The 22023-nt window shown below is 40.3% G+C and overlaps 2 protein-coding genes across 2 annotated transcripts; one reads left to right on the top strand and one right to left on the bottom strand.

Moving 5' to 3' along the window:
* The first annotated feature begins 2851 nt into the window (after positions 1 to 2851).
* c1qtnf6a (C1q and TNF related 6a) lies at positions 2852 to 9190 on the top strand. The gene is made up of 3 exons (XM_020927303.2): positions 2852 to 3138; positions 5992 to 6183; positions 6699 to 9190. Exons 2-3 carry the CDS (start codon positions 6003 to 6005, stop codon positions 7241 to 7243), a joined length of 726 nt encoding a protein of 241 aa, XP_020782962.1. The 5' UTR covers positions 2852 to 3138; positions 5992 to 6002; the 3' UTR covers positions 7244 to 9190.
* A 1383-nt stretch (positions 9191 to 10573) lies between these two features.
* chst12a (carbohydrate (chondroitin 4) sulfotransferase 12a) lies at positions 10574 to 21619 on the bottom strand. Its single transcript, XM_020927194.2, has 5 exons — positions 21468 to 21619; positions 19175 to 19831; positions 17293 to 17445; positions 16355 to 16534; positions 10574 to 13391 (listed from the first exon to the last, which is right to left on the bottom strand). The coding sequence occupies exons 2-5, from the start codon at positions 19538 to 19540 to the stop codon at positions 12843 to 12845; spliced, it is 1248 nt and encodes a 415-aa protein (XP_020782853.1). The 5' UTR covers positions 19541 to 19831; positions 21468 to 21619; the 3' UTR covers positions 10574 to 12842.
* Between the last annotated feature and the right edge of the window lie 404 nt (positions 21620 to 22023).

Below are 22023 nucleotides of genomic sequence, written 5' to 3'. Positions count from 1 at the left end.
GCGGGGGAGAGCTGCTGACCTCAACTGGGGACGTTGTCCGGCGGTGGAAGGAATACTTTAAGGATCTCCTCAATCCCACCGTCACGTATTCCGAGGAGGAGGCCGAGGCTGGGGACTCGGAGGCGGACTCATCCATCACCCTGGCCGAAGTCACTGAGGTGGTTGGCAAGCTCCTTGGTGGCAAGGCTCCGGGGTTGGATGAGATCCGTCCTGAGTACCTTAAGTCTCTGGATGTTGTGGGGCTGTCTTGGCTGACATGCCTCTTCAACATCGCGTGGCGGTCGGGGACAGTACCCTTGGACTGGCAAACCGGGGTGGTGGTCCCTCTGTATAAGAAGGGGGACCGGAGGGTGTGTTCCAACTATAGGGGGATCTCACTCCTCAGCCTTCCCGGTAAGGTCTATGCCAGGGTACTGGAGAGGAGAATCCGGCCGATAGTCGAACCTCGGATTCAGGAGGAGCAGTGTGGTTTTTGTCCTGGCCGTGGAACACTGGACCAGCTCTACACTCTCCATAGGGTGCTCGAGGGTTCATGGGAGTTTGCCCAACCAGTCCACATGTGTTTTGTGGATCTGGAGAAGGCATTCGACCGTGTCCCTCGTGGTGTCCTGTGGGGGGTGCTCTGGGAGTATGGGGTCCGGGCTCCTTTGCTAAGGGCTGTCCGGTCCCTGTATGACCGGAGCAGGAGCTGTGTTCGCATTGCCGGCAGTAAGTCAGACCTGTTCCCGGTGCATGTTGGACTCCGCCAGGGCTGCCCTTTGTCACCGGTTCTGTTCATTGTTTTTATGGACAGAATTTCTAGGCGCAGTCAGGGGCTGGAGGGGTCCGATTTGGGGACCACAGGATTTCATCTCTGCTGTTTGCAGACGATGTTGTCCTGTTAGCTTCATCGAACCAGGACCTGCAATGTGCACTGGGGCGATTTGCAGCCGAGTGTGAAGCGGCTGGGATGAAGATCAACTCTTCCAAGTCCGAGGCCATGGTTCTCGACCGGAAAAAGGTGGCTTGCCCTCTCCGGGTGGGTGGGGAGTCCCTGCCTCAAGTGGAGGAGTTCAAGTATCTCGGGGTCTTGTTCACGAGTGAGGGAAAGACAGAACGTGAGATTGACAGGCGGATCGGTGCAGCTTTGGCAGTGATGCGGTCGCTGTATCGGACCGTTGTGGTGAAGAGGGAGCTGAGTCGAAAGGCGAAGCTCTCGATTTACCGGTCAGTCTTCGTTCCTACTCTCACCTATGGTCATGAGCTCTGGGTAGTGACCGAAAGGACGAGATCGTGGATACAAGCGCTCGAAATGAGTTTCCTCCGCAGGGTGGCTGGGTGCTTCCTTAGAGATAGGGTGAGGAGCTCAGTCACACAGGAGGAGCTCGGAGTAGAGCCGCTGCTCCTCCACGTCGAGAGGAGCCAGTTGAGGTGGCTTGGGCATCTGTTCCGGATGCCTCCTGGGCGCCTTCCTAGGGAAGTTCTCGGGATGTTCTGGGCATGTCCCACCGGGAGGAGGCCCCGGGGAAGACCCAGGACATGCTGGAGGGACTATGTCTCTCGGCTGGCCTGGGAACGCCTCGGGGTTCCCCCGGAGGAGCTGGAGGACGTGTCTGGGGTGAAGGAAGTCTGGGAGTCCCTGCTTAGGCTGCTGCGCCCACGACCCGGCCCCGGATAAGCGGACAAAAATGGATGGATGGATGGGACAACCCCGTGGATCATGACCAAAAGGGTTTAGTCTGAAGTAAAAAGTATTTATAATGCTTAACTCTTTTAAACAATGACAGAATTCCAAGAAAGAAAAGCAGCATCTGCATTTATAATTTCACTTACAACTTACTGTATATATAAGAGACAGATATAAATTAAAACAAACAAAATTTAATGCCTAAATAGGCAGGATTTGTGGAGTTACACGAGTATGTATGAAACAAAACGCAACTCTGGGTAGACCTATGTTTTTGAGACCAGAAACATTGATCAGAAATTTGCATGATATGGACCATTTAAGCAAAACCTGAGTCAAACCAAGAGGTATTGCAATAGAATAAACCACACATTCCAGCACAACTTCAACTTTCTATTGACATTTTTTCAGATATCATCACCAAAATAGTTAACACAGTTTTGCACTGTGGAATGGCCTTTAATCAGAGAGTAAAAACAAACTTGGCATTACAATCATAGCTGTAGCCTAAGCACATTGAGTTGTGCTGGAAATAAACTATCTTTGGAGCATGTGAAAGTCTGTGAAAGTGTTTATTTTTTCAGTCAAGTTCACGTTGAGTTCTTGGGAATCACGTCTGTTTGTCCCTGGCATTGGGTCAAGACAAGAGGTGTAGAATAGATTTCAGACCGCTGGTAAACACATTTTATACTCAAGGCCGTGGTTTTGTTTGGAATGTGTTTTTTTCTAGTGGCATCCATTTGTTCTCACATGCTAGAAAAATAGTTTTGAGTCGCATTTGTTTGTAGCTATCGAGAAATTTCCCATAAAACCTAACCCCAAATATCTGTCTCTTTTGAGTAACGTAAAACAGAAATTACACCGTGTACTTGGACCCTTGTCTTTTTCACGGTCCCAATCAAGGTTTCCAAATCTTTTCCGTATGGGCTTTGGATTTTCTGTCATTTGAACCTTCTCCATCCCTGCTCCGTCCTTCCCCCAACGACAGTGCGCTCTGGGCTGCTCCGGTGCAGCTGTGGAGGAGCCGATGGGAGGGATGGAGCGCAGGAATTCAGCCCAGCGGAAGTGCACGAACTGAGGTGCCGTGTGGGTACATCTCCACGCTCTCTCCACAAGTTCACTCAAGCCTGGGAGCTCGAGCGTGGATGTGTGACTGAGGAGCACCATCCCAGATACTCCAGAGTGACTTTTGTGTCAACATTTTAACTAATCAGTAGCTATAGTTAACTTTTTTGGTGGAACTCCTGGCTCAATAATTAGCTTTTACGCGCATCAGTGATCACTATAAGGTCACTGCTGACATTCCCGGGTGCAGTTTCACTCGTTGACGTTGCATAGACGTTGCAGGATTTTCCCAGGATTACACGACGAGGTACAGGAGTTTTGTAAGAGAAGGAAAAGTTGCTGACTCAGGAACTTCGCTCGCCCCCTCCGCGCGCAGGACTGGAGCGGTCAAAAGAGACATCCACGAGGTGAGATGAGTGCGCCTTCCCTTGTCACCTGTAGACTATCACATGGTAATAGCTGCTGTAAGATTTGACTGCGCTTTTTTTCTTCTTCTTTTCTTTTAGACTGGCTGCGGTGTTGATTAAGTTTTTAGTCCTTGCGTAAAGCGCTTGGGATGAGTATTTTAATAGGAGTAAACGTGGCAATCTATAAAATGCATGCTACAAAGTGAGTCATCTTGCCTCTAGATGTGTGCCTGTCTGCTCAGTAAAGTCAAACATAAACATAGCAGAGCAGAGGAGAAAATGTTTTGACATTTAAGAAGTACTCCAGGCGTCTGGCAGTAGCAATTTAAGAAATTGGAAAATTATAGGCAGTATGACTAAAATAGTCCTCGTTTTAAGTTCAGAGAAGGACTGTAGGCAGCAGCAGAAGAAACAGAAAGCAAATGATGGACGCAGAATCGGACTAAACTAAATTAATTCTACATAGCAGTCTTAGTTTTTTAATGGAGGGAGGAAATCGTAGATGTGTTGAAATGCTTTGGTCAATAATTTGCATAACTTACTTCTGATTCTTATGTAAGGGGTCAAAATAAGGAAGGCTGTTGACATGGCGCATACACTTCTTACAATACATCGATAAAGTTGGTTTTAAAAAAAAAAAAACTTTTAATTGATCATCTAGTATGTAACTCTCATTGGCTGTTGAGGTGCCTTTTTCAACCATGTGAGACGATCTGGCTTATGAAATACTTTTTTGCACTTTAAACAACCGTAATTGAATAAATGCAACACACACACGCACCATATTACAAGTTTATAAGTGTGGATACTGCACCTTTAAATGTGATGGTGCCTCAAATTGGTTACATAATCTCTCTGGACAGTAGGCCATCCGAGTCATACCAAACACTGGGGATGGTCATTTTCTCCATAACTCTGTGGTTTTAGTTCTGGCAACACATAGTTTCAAGAGATTTAACTCCTCAAAATGAACTGTGAAAAGCAAAATGCTCATTCATCTCATCCAGCCAAGAATGCGTTTTGATGAGAGGTTTGTTCTATCATGTTTGCAGCTGTATTCATTTTGTCTGTTTCTTGGCCCACAATATAAAGTTTAAGTTGCAAAATCTGATATTAAATCACTTGTCATTTCACTTGTGAAGTGCACTGCATTCCTCCTGTGCATTGCTTAATTCTTTATGATGTACAGTTCTATGCGTATGATCTGTGTGGGAAAGTCCTCATATAGGCATAGGATTTTAAAGACTCAATAAATCTTATCCAGCCAGTACAGGATATGACTGCATTTCCTTAGTCCAACATACTCTGTAATACATGCAGGATTTACCCAGGTACTGTTTTGATATTATTTGTAGAATTTGATCCCTTTTTATGGGAGTTCACACTTCACGGGGATGGGTTAAATCCACCTGTCACTTACTCAGGGAGGCTGCAGTCAGAGGAGAAGCTAAAAGTGTCTTTATTTGAATGTGTAAAGCTGGATTATGTAGGAAACCAATGAATATGACAGCATCAAGAATATGGAAGATAGTTACCCTGCGATATAGCTTCTCCACTGTGTGAAAAGTAAAAACATGATCGAATAGAGATAGATGGATAGGTAGACGCTTTATTACTCCTGAGGGAAATTCAACTCTAGCTGCAGCAACATTTACACTGTGCTTCTCAGTCGCCTTTGTGTGTTCAAAGCTTTTATGAGTTGTTCCCTTTGTTGCCTTTATCCTCACCAGCTGTTTTTCTCAGATAATATTTAAATGTGAATGCTTCCTTAATTGATTATTAGTAAGTCTGCACCAGAAATATTTCATTTTTGTTCAGCCGTCAGAAGGCGGTGCACTGGGTGATGAGGCCCGTCCGGGGTCTGGTTTGCTGACTTGTATTATGCAGGAATTGTTGTAGTTGGGTGAGAATCTTTGTTCGGGATTACTCATAAACATCTTTATCTGGTTATTAGATCATGTTCCTCATGTTTCATCTTTACAATTACATGAATGTGGACTTACAAACTCATTACAGAGCCGATAAGCCCTTGTATATAAAGTCTCTCTCTTCCTGTTACACTGGTGTTGGCTGTGATCCAGGCTTGGCGCACTAAAACAAACCATGGGCGCACTCAGCTCCTCTCCTCATGTTGGCACTGGCAGATTTATGGAGCCATAAATACATGTTTGTCTCCGCAGACAGAGGCCTGAGCTGATTTCTAGAGGATGGAGTGTGCTGCTGAGGCGGGAAACCATCCTCAGCTAATTGGCCATAAATCAGCAGCTGCCTACATGGTCGTTTAAGTGAGATTTATTAGCCCATCATAATTTAGTAACTTCTCATTTATCTGAGCTCTGCACTTTTATGCTGTATTTCATTGTCCTGGAAGCTGTAGCTGACCTCCAGCCATCTCCTTCTCATTTTAGATGCTTGAGATGTTTATGTGCAGCAAACTCTTTTCACAAAATGATTTATTGCTCCTTGATCTCCTCTCTCCCATCGCTTTTCTTCAGGCCAAACACTGTTTACTTTGGCACAGGCCACGGATTAAGTTCCCATTTTCAGCGCTCGGGGAGTGACTTTAAGGACGTATAATGACCTTATTTTCCACTTGTACTTCAGTTTATGAGGAGAGTGCACCGTGTTCTTAACAGTTTTATAAATTTGGCATAATAAGTGCAGCAATAGTGTGTTCACAGCATAAGGAGCTGGTTTTATGTTCCAGTTGTAACACAGGTCTACAATTCATACCAGATACATGACAGCATCCTATAGGCCTGTGTCAGTGAGATGGGAGGCAGGTCTATTGTTAAATATAGCATCTATTTTTGCATAGATGATTCACTATATATTGTTCTTCTTGTGTTTCAGTGAGCCACACCATGTTGGGCCCCTTGCTTGTCCTGTCCCTCCTCTCTGTGGTGGCCCCGGGGCCCCCTCCGTCAGGTGGATGTCGGCGCTGCTGTGACCACCTGGAACCACCAGAGGGCACAAGAGACCGCTCAGCGAGGTTCAGTCACATGCCAGAGGTCCGCACCTACATCAATATGACCATTCTCAAAGGTAAAAAAACATCATAATAAAAAAAGTAACAGTGACCATGAAGTGAAGATGAATAGATTAACACATTGTTTTGTGTAGAAGTAAGAATAACCATTGTAGATATGCTGAAATAATGAAATAAGTGTCTGATTTATGACCTTTTGTACTGGATAATATGCTACTTTTGCAGTTTTTTTGCACAAGAATGTAAAAAACATAAACATTTGAATGGGGACTTAAATTTGGGCGGCTAAAACCTCTTAATACTTGTTAATATTCAGCATTCCATACTTTATTTTTAAGTATTTTACCTTAGATTTTATTTAATATATTATTATTTCTAATTTTCTCTCAAAATAATTAAATATAGCATTTGCAAGACAGACATGCCCCAAACTCCAAATCTGAAAGACTATTTTGACCTAATCAATTTTTATTTATTTTTTAATGCATACATACATTTTCTTGTCTACTACCTCCTTGCGCCACTAGATGGAGTCACGAGTAACTTCAGAGTAATACTACTTTGTTTACAGGTGACAAAGGAGACCGTGGGGACAGAGGCACGCCTGGTAAAGTGGGTATGGACGGCCCTCCTGGTGCTCGAGGTCCCATAGGCTCTAAAGGCTCCAAGGGTCAGGCTGGACAACCAGGCGACCCGTGCAAAACCCAGCACTCCGCTTTTTCTGTGGGACGCCGGAAATCCCTCCACAGCCTTGAGACGTACCAGGCGCTGATTTTCGACACCGTTTTTGTCAACATGGACGAGCACTTTAACATGTTTGAGGGAAAGTTTATTTGTCAAATCCCGGGCATCTACTTCTTCAACGTCAACATTCACACGTGGAACTTCAAGGAGACGTACCTGCACATTATGCTGAATGAAACTGAGAAAGCCATCATCTACGCCCAGCCCAGCGACCGGTCCATCATGCAGAGCCAGAGCATCATGTTGGAGCTTGCGCTAAAAGATGAGGTGTGGGTGAGGCTTTACAAGAGAGAGCGGGAGAACGCCATTTACAGTGACGATGTAGATGTTTACATTACTTTCAATGGATACCTGCTCAGGGCCAGTCTTTAGAACTGATAATGCTTTACGTTTGCTTTCCATGGGTTTCAGAATGATAAAAAATGAGGACTGTTTCCAATGCCAATAGCAATTGAAAGTTTAAAGGTGCACTGCTTAACGTTTTATGTAAGGGTCTGCCACCTGATTGTTGGCAAGGAGATATTATTGCATGAAGAACGTTCCAGGATATGGCATTAAACAACCAAATCCAAACATTTTACAAACAAAGCAGTTTCCAAAGAGAAATGAAAATGAAGACAACAAAAAGATAAATTGCAAAAATTTGGTCATACTAGTCCTAAAACAATAAAACCAATAAAAGCAAATAAAAGCAAAAAACATAAAATCCTTAAATAGCAGTAAATAAGTAAAATAAATAAAAGACACAGAGGACCACACAACTCACATGGTGTTAAAAACCAGAGAATAAAAGTGGGTTTTAAGACGAGACTTAAAACACTCCACTCCGGGGGCTGTTTGGTGTGTTCCAGAGTTCAGGGCCAATCACAGAGAAGACTCAGTCCCCCCTGGTTTTAAGTCTCCTTTTTGGCGCCGTGACCTGAAGCTTAACCCTCAACATATCTATCTCGCAGTTATTTATTGTTTTCATTGCTCAAAAATGACTTAAAAAATATGCATTCTTACTGTGAGTTAAAATTTCAGGGCCAAATTTTGTTCTCAGTCCGACCTTGGTGCCACCTGCTTGCTTTCATGGACATAGATGAAGATTTAGTTTTTTTTTTCCATTTAATTTGCAACATACAACATGCACACAGACATTAGACACAATACGGAACAATACAATACAAATGCATACACCGTCACAACAGACAAAGTTTGTGTATGTGCGTGTGAGAGTGTGTATGTATGAGTAAGAGTGTGAGGTTTCAGCATCAGTAAATAAATATAAATGACTAATTGTGTATAGTTATGTAGAGATTCTTAACAGTGTATTGAAGGGATAAGCTCAATGTTGAGAATAATGACAATTGTGGAAATAATAACAGTACATATGCCAGTCTGTGTAGTCACAAGTGGGAAGAGGAGAAGGAGGAGGAACCTAGTTATGTTTGGTAATGAGTTTTTCAGACTGATGTTTAAACTTCCCATTTTTCATGTACCCAAAAAAAAAAAAAAAAAAAACCTTACCTTAAATGACAGTATAAGTTTTTGTTTTGTTTTTTTCAGTGTGCAGTTGTGCTTGCATGCCTAGCTTTGTGAGCTGCATTAAAAACAGTCTGGTGGCATTAAAAACAGTCTGAGCGATAGATAAAGTTAATGTCATACTTTGGAACTTTCTTGGCAAAGCAATGGCATCACTAATGACGCAATCAGGTGGCGGACCCTCTACCAACTAAGTTACACAGTGCACTTTTAAACCAAATTATATCATCTTGGAGAAACGTTTTCAAATTGTCCAAGTAAACGAAAGCTGAAATCCATGTAGGAGGGACAAACTTGTATTTCTGGTGCTACTTTGGTGCTAAAACAGTACTCTAGCCAGTCATATCAGTATTTGATCAGCTAATGGGACTAGATTTAGGTACTTTTGTCCTGCATCTACTCCCATCCATTTTCTACCACTTATTTCAAACTGGGTCGATAAGACAGATGTCAAACAAAGATGACTTCAACTTGAATGGGCTGTATACTACATGGTGCTTAAGCCAGACAAAAACATGTTTATTGTGCTGTACAGTTAGTATAATAGTAATAAAAGTTTTTTTCTTTTCTTTTTCTTCTATTTTTATAATAACAATAGCTATTTTTACATCCAGACATTCAGCTTAAATTGTGAGTGACCAGGCAATGTCATAAAAGTCACATCAGGGTAGTCTACAAAGCTATTCCAGTTTAGTATTTATAGGCGCCTGTATCCTCGTATCTGCGGATATGTCTGAAGTAGCTCGAACGGGGTCAGAAAGAAGTCACCATTTTATCTCTTCAGAGCAAAATATAGTCCCTCTTAAATATTGATTTCACCTGGCCTAAATCTTTCAGCATGGCACTCTCTACTGTACTAGACTCGACTTGTTCACTTGTAAAATGTACTAAAAAGTCCTTTTCAGACTCAGACTTCCCAGTGTTTTCATAACTGGTCTGTTTTCCCTCTGTGGCCACTGTTTTTCCGGATTCTTGTGCTGTTTGAAGAGCTCCCCGCGGAATAGCTCCCTGCACTTCTGTAATGTGTATGTTTTATGTTCTTCCTGTGTTGTTTATACAGACTGCGGAAATATACAACGCCTTTTTATGTAGACAGATGACGGTATTGGTAAAGGCAGCGTGTTTTTTATTAAAATTTGGCACTTATTCACCATATTTTGTTCTGTACTCATGATTCAGTGTCTGCATGACTAGCCAAACTCATTAACTACTACTACTACATCAACTACTTTAAGATTTGTAATAGCACACTTTTAATAGCATTAATAAAGCATGAAGAAAAACTCAATATTCAACAAATGGTTTATTAGGAATGATTCAGGTTTTGTAACTACTTTGCACCCTAACTTTTAACTCTTTACTAGTGGTGAATGAAGTACTCAATGTTGTTACTCAAGTAAAAGTACAAAAACAGGGACAAAAGATTACTCAAGTAGAATGAAAAAATATACTCAAGTAAAACTATTTTTAACTTTTTGTGTTTGGTTTGCTCAAAGTTGAGGCATTAAATAAATGGTTTCAAAAGCGAAGAAAAGTACTTTATACTTTTCAGTCCAGATCTAAAATATAGTAGAGTAGAAAGTACAAATACATGCTCTCAAATGTTGTAAAATAAAAAGTATCCACTGTAAAATTTAAAGCACAGATACCTAAAAATTTTACTTAAGTGTTGTACTTTAACTTTTGTATTTTGTTACATTCCACCACAGCCCTTCACTACACCTGAACCATTCTTAATAAACTATTTGCTAATTATTATTATTATTTATTAAGATTAATTAAGGTGTAATTATTACATAAAACATATAAAGTTATAACCTTCATAAATTACCTTTTGACTATTAAATATCACCCCCAGGCTGAGTTATTAAATGCCAAACTCAGCTCTGTTTAATAGTTTGTTAATTAAATAGAAAATGGTTACTTTCTATTCATCCCCACATTGTTACGCTGGCCCAAAGGGAGTTTCTATTATGTGAATTTTAATTGAATTTTTAATCTATATCAGTATGTCACCCATATATCCCTTTGGCTGCTCTGTAAGACAAAATGTAATATACTTTAACAGGCCTATTTCTGTTGATTCAATGCCATAATGCATGTCTAGTAGCTGCCATCTTCATCAGATAAAATGCAAATGTATGGCTTAGAGAGGAGAAAGGACGAGTACACTGCAGATTTTCTTCCATCATGCCCACAACCTTTATTTCTCCTTGATGCAAAACCACAAAATACAAATATACCAGATGAAAAAGACTGTTCGATAAGTGTAAAGGATATTTTCCAGCTATGACATTGGTCACTTCAGAAATGACAAAACATTCAAATGTGCATTTCATGATTCAGGACATTTTCCCTTTGTCAATAGCAGCAAAATAAAGCAGATATTTTTTTGTCTTGCAATAAATTACTAAGAAACTGTTTATGTGGTTTGAAATATTAGGCAGATATGTGATAAGAACAGACAAAACAAAAAATGAAAATCAGAAATGAAAAACAAATGCAGATGAGGTGCAAATGAAAAAGATTCTGCATTCATCTTTTGGGATCATTACATTTAAATGGCGTAAATTTGTCACGCTTTACACAAAATTAACAAAAGGCATAGAGACGACAGTGTTACCAGGAGAACAGGTGGGCCATGGTACAAGGCGTCTGACATCAGATACAGTACATGTCCAACAACAATAAACACTACAAAACTAAAGGAAATGTTCTTCTATTTTTGTAACCACAAGGCCCATGGATCAAACACCTCCTGTGGTTGATACAGTAGTCACTGTACAGAGTAAAAACAAAGTCCTCCTACAAAAATACTTTATCCTATGTAAACTTTTGCATCCAAAGGCACTTCCTTTATCTGTCCATTGTCTGACCGTACGGCCCACTGCAAACCTGTGTGATATGAGACTTTTCATGAAACAGAGGCAAGTTTTCTATCAACATCAACTTTAACTGTTCCTTTATGTTTTAAGTGCTAGTTTAAATCTATTCTATTGGAGTGATTACATTACAACACAGTAGCATTGCACATACTCGAAAACACTTTTTTCAGTAAAAATACACCCTTTTTATGTAAAATTGATGATAAAAAAACACTGTTGCAGTCTCCAGTGGTACCCTTTACTGTTAAAAGATGTATTCTATGAAAAAAACAACAACTGAATATGTTCCTTTAGTCTGTGGGGATTTGCTGTGGTTTTCCAGCTGAGATAAACCCAAGAAAAATGTAAAAACTCAGTTTTACACATTGAAAACAAGCTCAGACAAATCCAGCGGCAGCAGTCTTTGCTGGAGCTACTAAAAGATGACGCTACAATGTGGCATTCATGTCATGCTCTGAAATGTTCCCATTAAAGCAAGCTGTAAAAACTACACTAGTCATAGTATCTCCTCTTCATGCACAAACCACATGTATTGGGCTCAATACATCACCAGGTTTGTTGTGGTAAAACATGTTCTGATACAGTTCACTGTAAAAAGTAAAAATACCAGAGACCCTTTTGTGCTCAGGGTAATCATTGCACATGTGAAATAAATAAGATGTTTTAGTGCAACTACAGTTCCCACTGTTAGAACAGCATCATGTATGAACAGTTCAGCAGCTGGAGCTATGTGTCATGTGTTTTATCCTTCATACTGTTACAGTCAGACTCCATGTGATATTTAAAGGGACAGGCACGACATTAGCGCCTGAGGCAGGACACTCACCTCCTGCTCTCTTCACTTACACATAACCAGCTGTTTTAAATTTACTGTCATGATTCAGTTTGGCACAAAGTGCTCGGTTTTCTGATACAGATTTGACCTTGTTTCTGTCTCATAGTTGCTTTATGAGAGTTATGAGTGTTAAAAAGAATAGCTGACAAGTTGATGATTAGACTGGCAGAATAGACCCTTTTCAATAGTTGTAAATCAAAAATACTGAATGTACATTGGCAGCCAATGAACATTTCATCTGTTTTTGATTACATTTTGTGCTACATCAGCTAAATGCTACAAGGAAATGAAATGTTTTGTAGACTAAAATTAAATTTCATCAGATCTTTCTCTGTGTATTCCAACTAAATTTCTGTTCAAAATGTTTCAAGATATAATGTATGTAAATGTGGTAATACTGTTGCAAATACTGTTTTCTGCTGTTCACTAAAAGTTTCAAGATTGGAAATAAGGTTTCAGAAATGATTCTTTGCTATGCTCATAAAGTTATTGTGGAGTTATGTTTTACAACAAATACAGCTTAAGTGTTTTGAAATGAATATGGAAGTTAAATCACACTGTGTTCTAACTTTTAAATACAAAACTTTGCGTTGTAAGTGGTTCAGAATTAAAGTGTGTGTCCTTAAATGACCCCAGCTAAGTAACATTGTTTTGTTGAAGTGTCACTGTTGCAGAAAATATAAAATACTTAATTTTTAATTTTATCCGAGCAGTAAACGTTGCAGAATCACTCATTGAGTATCGAATCCGGTCGGTCATAGCCAAAAAGCCTGAAATCAGGTTCATAAAGCTTGTACAGTTTCCTTCGGGCCTCTAGGGGCACTGTGCGGAACCAGTCTGTCTCCCAGCTGCTGTTAGTAACGTTTCGAGGTGTAATGGGAAACTCCACGACATTGTCCACTTTGAGCAGCCTCAGGAGGTGCTCGGCATCCTCCTCGGCCGTCTCCAAGTGTCCCACAAAGTCATACTGGATCTGGCATGGGTGGCACAGCCGGTACACCTGTCTCCAGTGCTCATTAAAGGGCTGGTCCTTTTCTGTCTGAGGGTCCAGCAGGTAGTGCACAAAGTGCGCGAAGGAGGGATGGATGCCCTGAGAGAAGGCCTCGTCAGCGTGTGCAGGGGGGGTGGGCTGGTTAGCAAAGCGCCGTAGTATGACTTGTCCGAAACGCTGGTAAAACTGCTCATTGCTAAGCTCAAATTTATTCCTGTAAGCTGAGATGAGGCGCACAAAAGGGTCCCGCACAAAGAGGAACTTGGTGTACTTTTTAAGCTTCACCTGAGAAGGAAAATAAACGTGAGGCACAAAAGCATAGCATTAAACGGGCAATTGATCCAAATTATAGTCTACTAAGGGCAATCATTGCACAGCGCTTTTCCCATAATAGCACCCTGATATCATAAATTAACATTAGCAGAAGACTTGTGCCAAGGTAGTAATTACAGGGAAGGACTTTTATAGCTGTCGACTTTGGAAACAAACTGTATGTGTGGAATATTCTACAGAGTTACAGAGCAGTTTAGAAACAACCTCCATCTTGGCTGTTACTGTGTACTTCAAATATTATGACCAAGAATCAGCTGTCTTGGATAGTGTCAGGCAGTTGTTTTTACATAATTCTTAGGGAACGATGTGTCTAAGTACAAATCTGGTGCTCCTGCCAACAGCTTCTCTATTAGTTATTCCCCAAAATGCTTTGCAATCTGCACTGTTAATGTCTTTCAATCTCATTTTTTCCCAATTATCTGCAGTAATGTTACACTGCATAATGTAAAGAGCACTTTATCTTAACCAGAAAACATTAAAGTACAGACCCTTTAATATATTCTAAGTGTGTTAATCAACTAAAAGGTTAAATTTGGTTTAAACATTTCAGAAAAAAACATTCTGTTACCCAGGTAGATATAAGAAAGGTTATTTCATTCGTGCATACAGTTAGGACATTATATCCAGTTCGCCTCCATCTTTCAGAATCTTTTTTGTTAAAGTTACAGTAAGACCTGCTTCAAAAAAGTAATTGGATTTCGTTGTTGTAAAATAGCTACAACAAATGTTATTGGGTTCTTTTTTCAGACCAAGAGTTTGTTTTCATACCTGACAGCAGAGGTGGAGACTTGCAAGTCGTGACTTGGATTCGAGTCAGACTTGAGTCACTATTTTTAGAACCTGAGACTTGACTTGATCAAATGGACTAAGATTTAGGACTGATTTGGGATTGAAGGTCAGTGACTTGAGACTTGACTCGGACTTGAGGCCTGTGACTTGAGAAGACTTGAGGAGCACTTTTAAATCTGAATTCTTTCAGACTGTAATGATTCACTCTACGATCTCATCAAGACATTTAAAAAGGAAAAATGCATTTTTACAACTTACATACTCTATAAATTCTCATATATAAATATACTATGACTTTTTTAATACAATTTAGTTTAAAATTCATATATGATGCAAAAATCAAAGCTATATTTGGTACTTTGGTTTAAAGACTTGAAGTTCAAAGCAAATGACTCGAGACTCGACTTGGACTTGCCTGTTTTTGACTTGGTACTTCACTCGGACTTGAGGTCAAAGACTTGAGACTTACTTGAGACTAGCAAAACGATGACTTGGTCTCACCTCTGCCTGACAGTTTCGACAGTTTCCGCTTACTAGCGGTCTTCCTCAGAGTGGTCACCTGATGTTGCTGTGACGAGTTTGGTCAGCTGAGTTAAACAGGTTTTAGCGCTGTCTTTCGTGCTGTCTTTCTATCGAAGGAGACAGAATGAAAGCGCCATCTGCAGTCCGACTTCCTCAGGGCAGTATCCCAGGTGTGTGAGAGTAAAGAAGCCCCCTCTTACCGGTTTATAGTCCCTCCAAAACCTGTTTAAATTAGCTGACTGGACACGTCACAACAACATAATGTGACACTCTGAGGAAGACCGCTAGTGAGCAGCTGAAAGTGTCAGCTATAAAAACAAACTATTGGTCTGAAAAAAGAACCTAATAAAATTAATTATCTGAAGACCAAATGAACCTCCCTGGACATAATAATAAATTGGCCATCACATCTTCATGTCAAAAAATAATATTACAAAACCAAACCAAAAGAAAAATGTGTATACAAATTTTAATTACCACTGTAAATGTTAGAGAATAAGTTATTGAGCTACACACAGGTCAAATTGTACCAGCTATGACACTTAATCGAAGATGTCTCAGACAGTGTCAGTATGTTCTTAAATGTGATGCACTGCCCTGTCAGATGGAAGCATCAGCAGGGCTTGGATAGACAATATGTGTGACAAAGCTGGGTAAAATGCCATACTTAATCTGCACAGTCTGCAATCTGTTAATCTGAAGCGGATAAATACATACAAAAGTCTCTCAGTCATATTCTACCCATACATCCCATCTATATGAAGCTGTACAATCTGAAAACAAACCTTTGCACACAGATATTGCAACAGTATCAATATCACAAAACTGGCTAACACAATTATCAATACTGCAAAAAATTATAATATATTATAGGGATGTAACAATAACCAAAATATTGTGATATCGTATTGTCAAAGTTCTCACAATAATATCGTGGACCATCACAATATCGAATTATAAGTCTCTGCTTAAATGAAGAGTTATGATGCAGATATAGTCAAAAAAAGACAGAGGGAATAACATAGACCATGATCTTTTGCTCCATTTCAGTGCAGACTACATGAGGAAATCACAGTTCTAAGCACTTTTAAGTCTTAGTTCTTTGGATTAAGTCTTGTCGAGGCATTTTAAGAGGAAAAAGTTGCATATTAACAGTTTTAGCTGTTTAGCCTCCACAAAATATCGCAATAAATATCATACCATGAGATGTATATAGTGAAAATATTGTATCTAGAGATTTGGATATCGTTACATCCCTAATCGTGAGCCTCCTCACCATATCGTGAGCTTTCCCAAGATATTGCAATAAATGTCGTACTGCGAGGTTCATACCGTGACAATATCGTATCGTGAGACTTGGATATAGTTACACCCCTAATATATTGCCATAACATGAAGGTTCTCCATCTGACATCTTATATTTATTGTTTTCATTGTCTTAAATAAAGATTGATTTAGTCTTGGTTTTGTCTAAGTTTTTACTTCTAACTGATCTGACTGGTGAAATAAGGTGAAGTTTGAAAATAACTATAAATTATTGTGTAAAAAATATAGCAATCATATCGATATCGCAGCCATATCACGGTGTTTTCCAATGCACCCACCTTCATGAGATGCTTTGCGAATTTGCCGTATCGTTTCCAGAAGCGGTTGAAGGTGAAGTGCATGCTGCTGTTGTGCACCAGCTCCCCGGGGACGGCCTGGGGGTCTCTCTGCGGGACCCCATCATGGAGCAGACTCTCACTCAACACGATCATGATGCGCTTCCAGTTACTGCACGCTACCTGCGGCCAGCACAGAGGCAACACACCACAACATTGTCATTTCATGCTACAGTACACACATCCCTACCGCCGGATTTCAGATGGCAGCACAACATTCTGCAGGTCAATAATATTTCATACCGATGGGGGAAGGTGAAATTAATAGTTTTCAAATTCAGATTTTTCTAATACTGTGAGTTCTAGGGTCTAGCCACTGATAAATGATCTGGTTCAACATTTGTACATTTGCTTTTGAATATTTCATAGCAGAGCACAATGTAATCAATAAGAAAATATGCCCATCACATTCTAGACTCTAAAAGGACCAATAAATTATGCTGTAATTTCTCTCTCTTTTCAAGAAATGTCCAAATTTATGATCCACAAATGTTGAACCTCATCATTATTTGATTGGGGTTGGCTCAACAGACTTCTGATATTAATTTTATGCTTTAAGGTCATTTAACTCATCAATCATGTCTTTTGTGAAGCTACTGTGAAAACAAATCACTTTCGCTTTTTTGCCGTTGACAAAGAAAGACGCTGAATTTGTGCCAGTTTTTGTTTTATGTGGATAAGCCCCTTAATTATAGAGATATTAACCACAAACCAGACCAACGACTCTGCAATCTCACAGTTTAACAGCAAATTCCAGCACAGAAGTCTTGACATGCCGCCTCAACTTTAAACTACAGGAATGTTGTGATGAACACTAAAGCTCAACCTATGAAAGTTTCAAAACAAAAAACGTTAGAAAGAATAGTCCATCAGTGGAATACCTTGGGAACATAGCAGTAGATAATGCCGTGCCTGTCATCAACAATAAGATGATTGAGTTCTTGGTTTGGAATGTCGTCAAAGGAGCGGTTTTTGCCCGGAAATGTCAGGCTGTCGTTGGAGCAGAATTCTTGAAGCATCCTGCGCCTCTGTTCCTGTGAACGTGAGATATAAAAAGGCACGATAACAGGATTTATGGTTGACTTATTTCTCTAATCCCTGAAAAGTAGCTCATAATTCAAAGCAGCCTTATGGGGGAGTGTGTTGTATCTGCGCATATTTATATTCGTCAGGAAATATTTGCTGTGTTGTTTTAATTCCTTTATTTTCTTCTGTTTAGTCATGGGGAAAATCTTCATAATTGTGAATGTTCAGCAGTTACCATGGAGACACAACACACACTTTAGCAAACTATGACAAATATGTTTTAAGATCATCTGAAAATTCAAGGAAAAAAAAAAGTCTGTGATCAATATGAGCATTCGTGGTTCTGTTTAGGTGTTAAATTTTCATCAAAAAGGTGAGAGTGACTAACTGAAAAGCTCTTGGCTAATTTCTAAGTTCTTTCTGGTCAGATTGTGTTAAAATAGAACTCAGTAGTCTAACAAGCTCCAGATAGAAAAGTTACTCCCAGGGAATGTTGATGACATCAGCTGCAAAGTTGGAATCAGGAGAAGTACATCTGTTGCACAATTGGCAATAATAGTATTCAGTGTTTGTTTTATTTGGGATAGCTCTTATCCTGTTCAGATTCAGAAGTCTTTTCTAATAAATAGATCGAACAAATGAATTAAAAAAATGTTAACTATTTTCTCTTTAGGCAATCAAAAGCTCATTTGTCCTGAATCATCCCGTGCCACTGTACCAAGACACAAGGTTGTAATGTAGAGCTTAGGGATGTAACGATATCCAAATCTCTCGGCACAATATTTACTGCGATATTTTGAAGAAGCTAATATAATTGTAGATGGGACACTGTTTTGCTTTTAAAATACTTTGACAAGATTTTGGTGTGAATTATTACTGTCATAATCCCAAGATTTCAAGTAAAAAACATATTTCTTTATGTTGTCCGGAGTGAAATGAATCATGGGATATGTAGTTCCCGATGTTTATAAGCTGCTGCTACTATAAAACCATGCATTTTAGCAAAGGAACTTGTAATTCGATATATTTTGACAAGCCCATAATATTACTGTGAGACTTTTGACAATATGATATCACAGAATTTCGATTATTGTCATCGCTAGTAGAGCTACACATATCTGTAAAAATGTTGGTGTAAATCAATTTGATTAGGGAACATTTTCAGTATTTCCAAACCAACAGTGAATTGAATATCAGTGGGGTTCTATATAATTAGGGGTGTGCAAAAATATAAAAATATCAATATATCTTATCGTTTAATGTGACGATACAGTATCGATGTTGTGGGCTGCTGTATCAGTATATCGCCAAGACTATTTTTTGGCTTTTTTTACTTAATTACAGCACTGTAGTTTTGTTGTTTGTTTAGAGGAAGGAAACTCGTTCATGCAACACATTTGACATTTTCACTGTTTTGATGATTAACATGGGTGTGTTTCATGTAAACTTTGAACAAGAAGTGGTTTAACAAAGAATTTTAGTATCACAGATGGGATTTAGCCTTTATTTTTTATTGAACTGTATCGAATCAATTTGAAATATATTGTATCGAATCAAAAGTGCACTATATCGAGACGCATCTTATCGTGGACTATGTATCGAGGTATGTATCATATCGGCAACTTCTTAATGATACCCAGCCCTAAAAGGCATTATGTTAATGTATAAAAATATTTTGAAAAGTGACAAAAAATGGCAACTAGATTTTTCAAAGTACAACTGGTCACATTGTCTCACCTGTCTCTCCCGGAGCTCAGGTGCTATTGGGGTCAAGTGGACCTTCCACTCTTGTCGCGGTATGTAACGCTCCTCGGCTTTCTCTGATTGGTTACCCGTATCAGCAGGGGCAGGGTCCGTGGGCTCATCACTTCCTGGTTCCAAAAACTGGTTGACAAAGGCATCGATGTCTGAGAGAAAAGAGGGCATCTGAGAAGTTTTGGGCTTCTGTTGTGGAGGCGGCACGGAGGTCTTGGGCCCAGGCGAGACGTGAGTGTGCAAATACAGATAAGACGCTCCAACATCGTCCCAGTAGATAATGATGAAGAGGATCATGAAGAGCGAGCCCAAGACAACAAACACACGCAGCATCTTGGATGTTCCCATGGCGACTAACAGATGTGCGAGCTACAGGGTCACCATAGCAACACAATTGTCTTGGTGGGGCATCTCTACGGCGTCGCCATGGCAGCAGATTGGGACCTGTTACCCGGCCAGGCTTTATGTGAACAATGGGATTAAAGGGTGTTCGTGCTACGCAGTCACCATGACAACAAAGTCAAGGTTTGGTACTGCCTGTCACCATAGCGACACAAAGATGCTAGGTGGAGGTTGAGGCAGGTTGTCATGATGTTGGTGCAGTGCCATCCATAGATTCAGCGCTCACTGCTGCAGCCCCTGTGCAACACACACATATTCTTATTGACTTTGGCACATCAACTGCACTGTAACAACAAATAGATCAAATAATACACTGTAGAGTATAAAAAACGCGGTCTTATTAGCTAAAATTCAGGAAAAAATTTTAGGCTTACAAAGCAGCATAATGGAAACAGGACAATTTACATCTGCAGTGTGACACATAGACCTATACATTCATCAAGTTTTACATTTTACACAGTTAGACTGATTAAAAATGATCCATCTGCCTTATACTCATTATGCTACTTTACTCATTCTACATAATAGGCCGACAGTAAGTGCATAAAATAAAATAATAAGGCCAGTGATAGTACTTTATATTTAGAACTTGAATAATTGCTCTATAAAATATTCTCAAATTACAGTGTTGCAGATGTCAACTCAATGCAACACACTTGTCCAAGCCCTTCCAAGTGTCAACATTACACACAGTTGTCAAATGCCTCCAGTCAGTATAGGCTTTGCGAGGTATGTGCGAACCCCAAGTGCACTGCAGAAATATCCAACTCTATCCATAACAGGCTCACACTGTGTATTCTGGTACACCGGCTGCATTTTAATATAGAGCCTAAGCAGCCAATAGCTTTATAGTAGAGCCGTTGTCTTATTCCGGCACAATCTCACATTTCCTCTTCAGTGGAGTATGACTTTCCAGTCCAGCACGTTTCTAAATCTGGTGACTGCCATACAGCAGCTCACACTGTTTCCTTTTCCTAAAGCTAAGATGCTAACATCTGCCACTTTGGCTGGGTGAAATGAACCAGTATAGAGACTCAAATGAACCCAGAACATGTTCATTTTAAAAATTCACTTTAGTGATTGTGACATTAATTATAAAAGGAGCTTATAACACAACAATACACACATGCAAAGGAGAGTTCTTGCCTCAATGTAATTTGTTAGGAGTATTATAGTTTTTTTTATGTTTTGCATGTAATAACACTATATTACCATAGTTATGTCTATATGGGGTCTAATTATTGCCGTTTATTACTATAAAGCATGACTGGACAGTAAAAATGTGATTAGCCTTGTGCTCCTTGATGTTTCTGTTTCAGGCTGTAGACAGGTTTGTGTGGACACGTGAGTCCCCCAAACTCTGCCACACACTGTATGTTAATCTAAAGCCAAGGAAAGGTCAGAATTAGGTTTATTTTAGTTAGGACCCCTACCAAGCTCCAAGTGTGTGTGGATGTGCCAGGTGGGTAAACAGCAGTGACTATAGCAGACGAGCGGTCCGGAGACGCTGACACCGTCCAGCCCGCTGCAGCCGCCAGCGGATGCCAGAGCGGACACAATGTCGCCTTTGACTGGGTTTGGACCACAGGAACGGGCTGTTCTGCACCGGGCAGATGTCTGCATGTGCATTCATTCATGAAAGCAGCGGCGTGTCTGTTACATTTGCGTCACGGTAGCGCTCGAAGTTGGGAGCAAAACAATAAGATTGCGTGCCGCTTTATCAACGTGTAGTGTGAGAGGGAATAGCGGTCTCCAAGTACTGTAGAGTCGTTCAAACAAAGAGCGCAAATACATTTTCTTTACAGTCAGTCTTTAAATATCACATACTCCAATAAGACATTAAAATAACATAAGGACCAAAGATTGTACTTACCTTCCGTTAGAGAAGCAGCGCCGCGTCAGCTGAGCAGCCTCCGTCTGATGCGAGCGCTGTCTTTCCCTCTCCAAGATATAAACGCGAGCTCACCAAACACCGCGAGATTTGGGGAGCTGGGCTTTCTGCAGAGTGAGCTCATGAGAGAAAATTCACTTTTCTGGGTCAAATCCTGCACAACCTCTCTTCTTCTCTGGGATGATTAATGTTGACAGTACGCCTCGCTGCAATAGGGGCCTATCTCCTCTGCTCTGCTGACTCCCTATGGAGATATGCTGAAAATAACCCGCCCTACCTACCTGCAAAACAAATGTCATGCTCCAAACAGAGACCAAAAGAATGACAGAAGAAACGTGGCTGCGGAGTGCGTGTGCGTCTGTTTATTTGTGGTGCCTGGAGCTGATGTTAGAGTATTTATGTTGTTTTTTTTCTATGAGATTAGTGGTAGTGTTGGCAACTTCCACACTGCTGATTCACTTTGCAGACACATGCAGACACCACATCATCTGCTTTCAATCAGTGTCACGAGATGCTCATAAAATTTCACCTCCAGTTT

The sequence above is a fragment of the Boleophthalmus pectinirostris genome, unplaced genomic scaffold (genome assembly GCF_026225935.1).
Source record: "Boleophthalmus pectinirostris isolate CB_2022bp ecotype Guang Dong unplaced genomic scaffold, ASM2622593v1 HiC_scaffold_2826, whole genome shotgun sequence".
NCBI classification, from domain to species: domain Eukaryota; kingdom Metazoa; phylum Chordata; class Actinopteri; order Gobiiformes; family Gobiidae; genus Boleophthalmus; species Boleophthalmus pectinirostris.
Note: the sequence above shows the minus strand (reverse complement) of the source record. Positions and strands in the feature narration are given on the sequence as shown.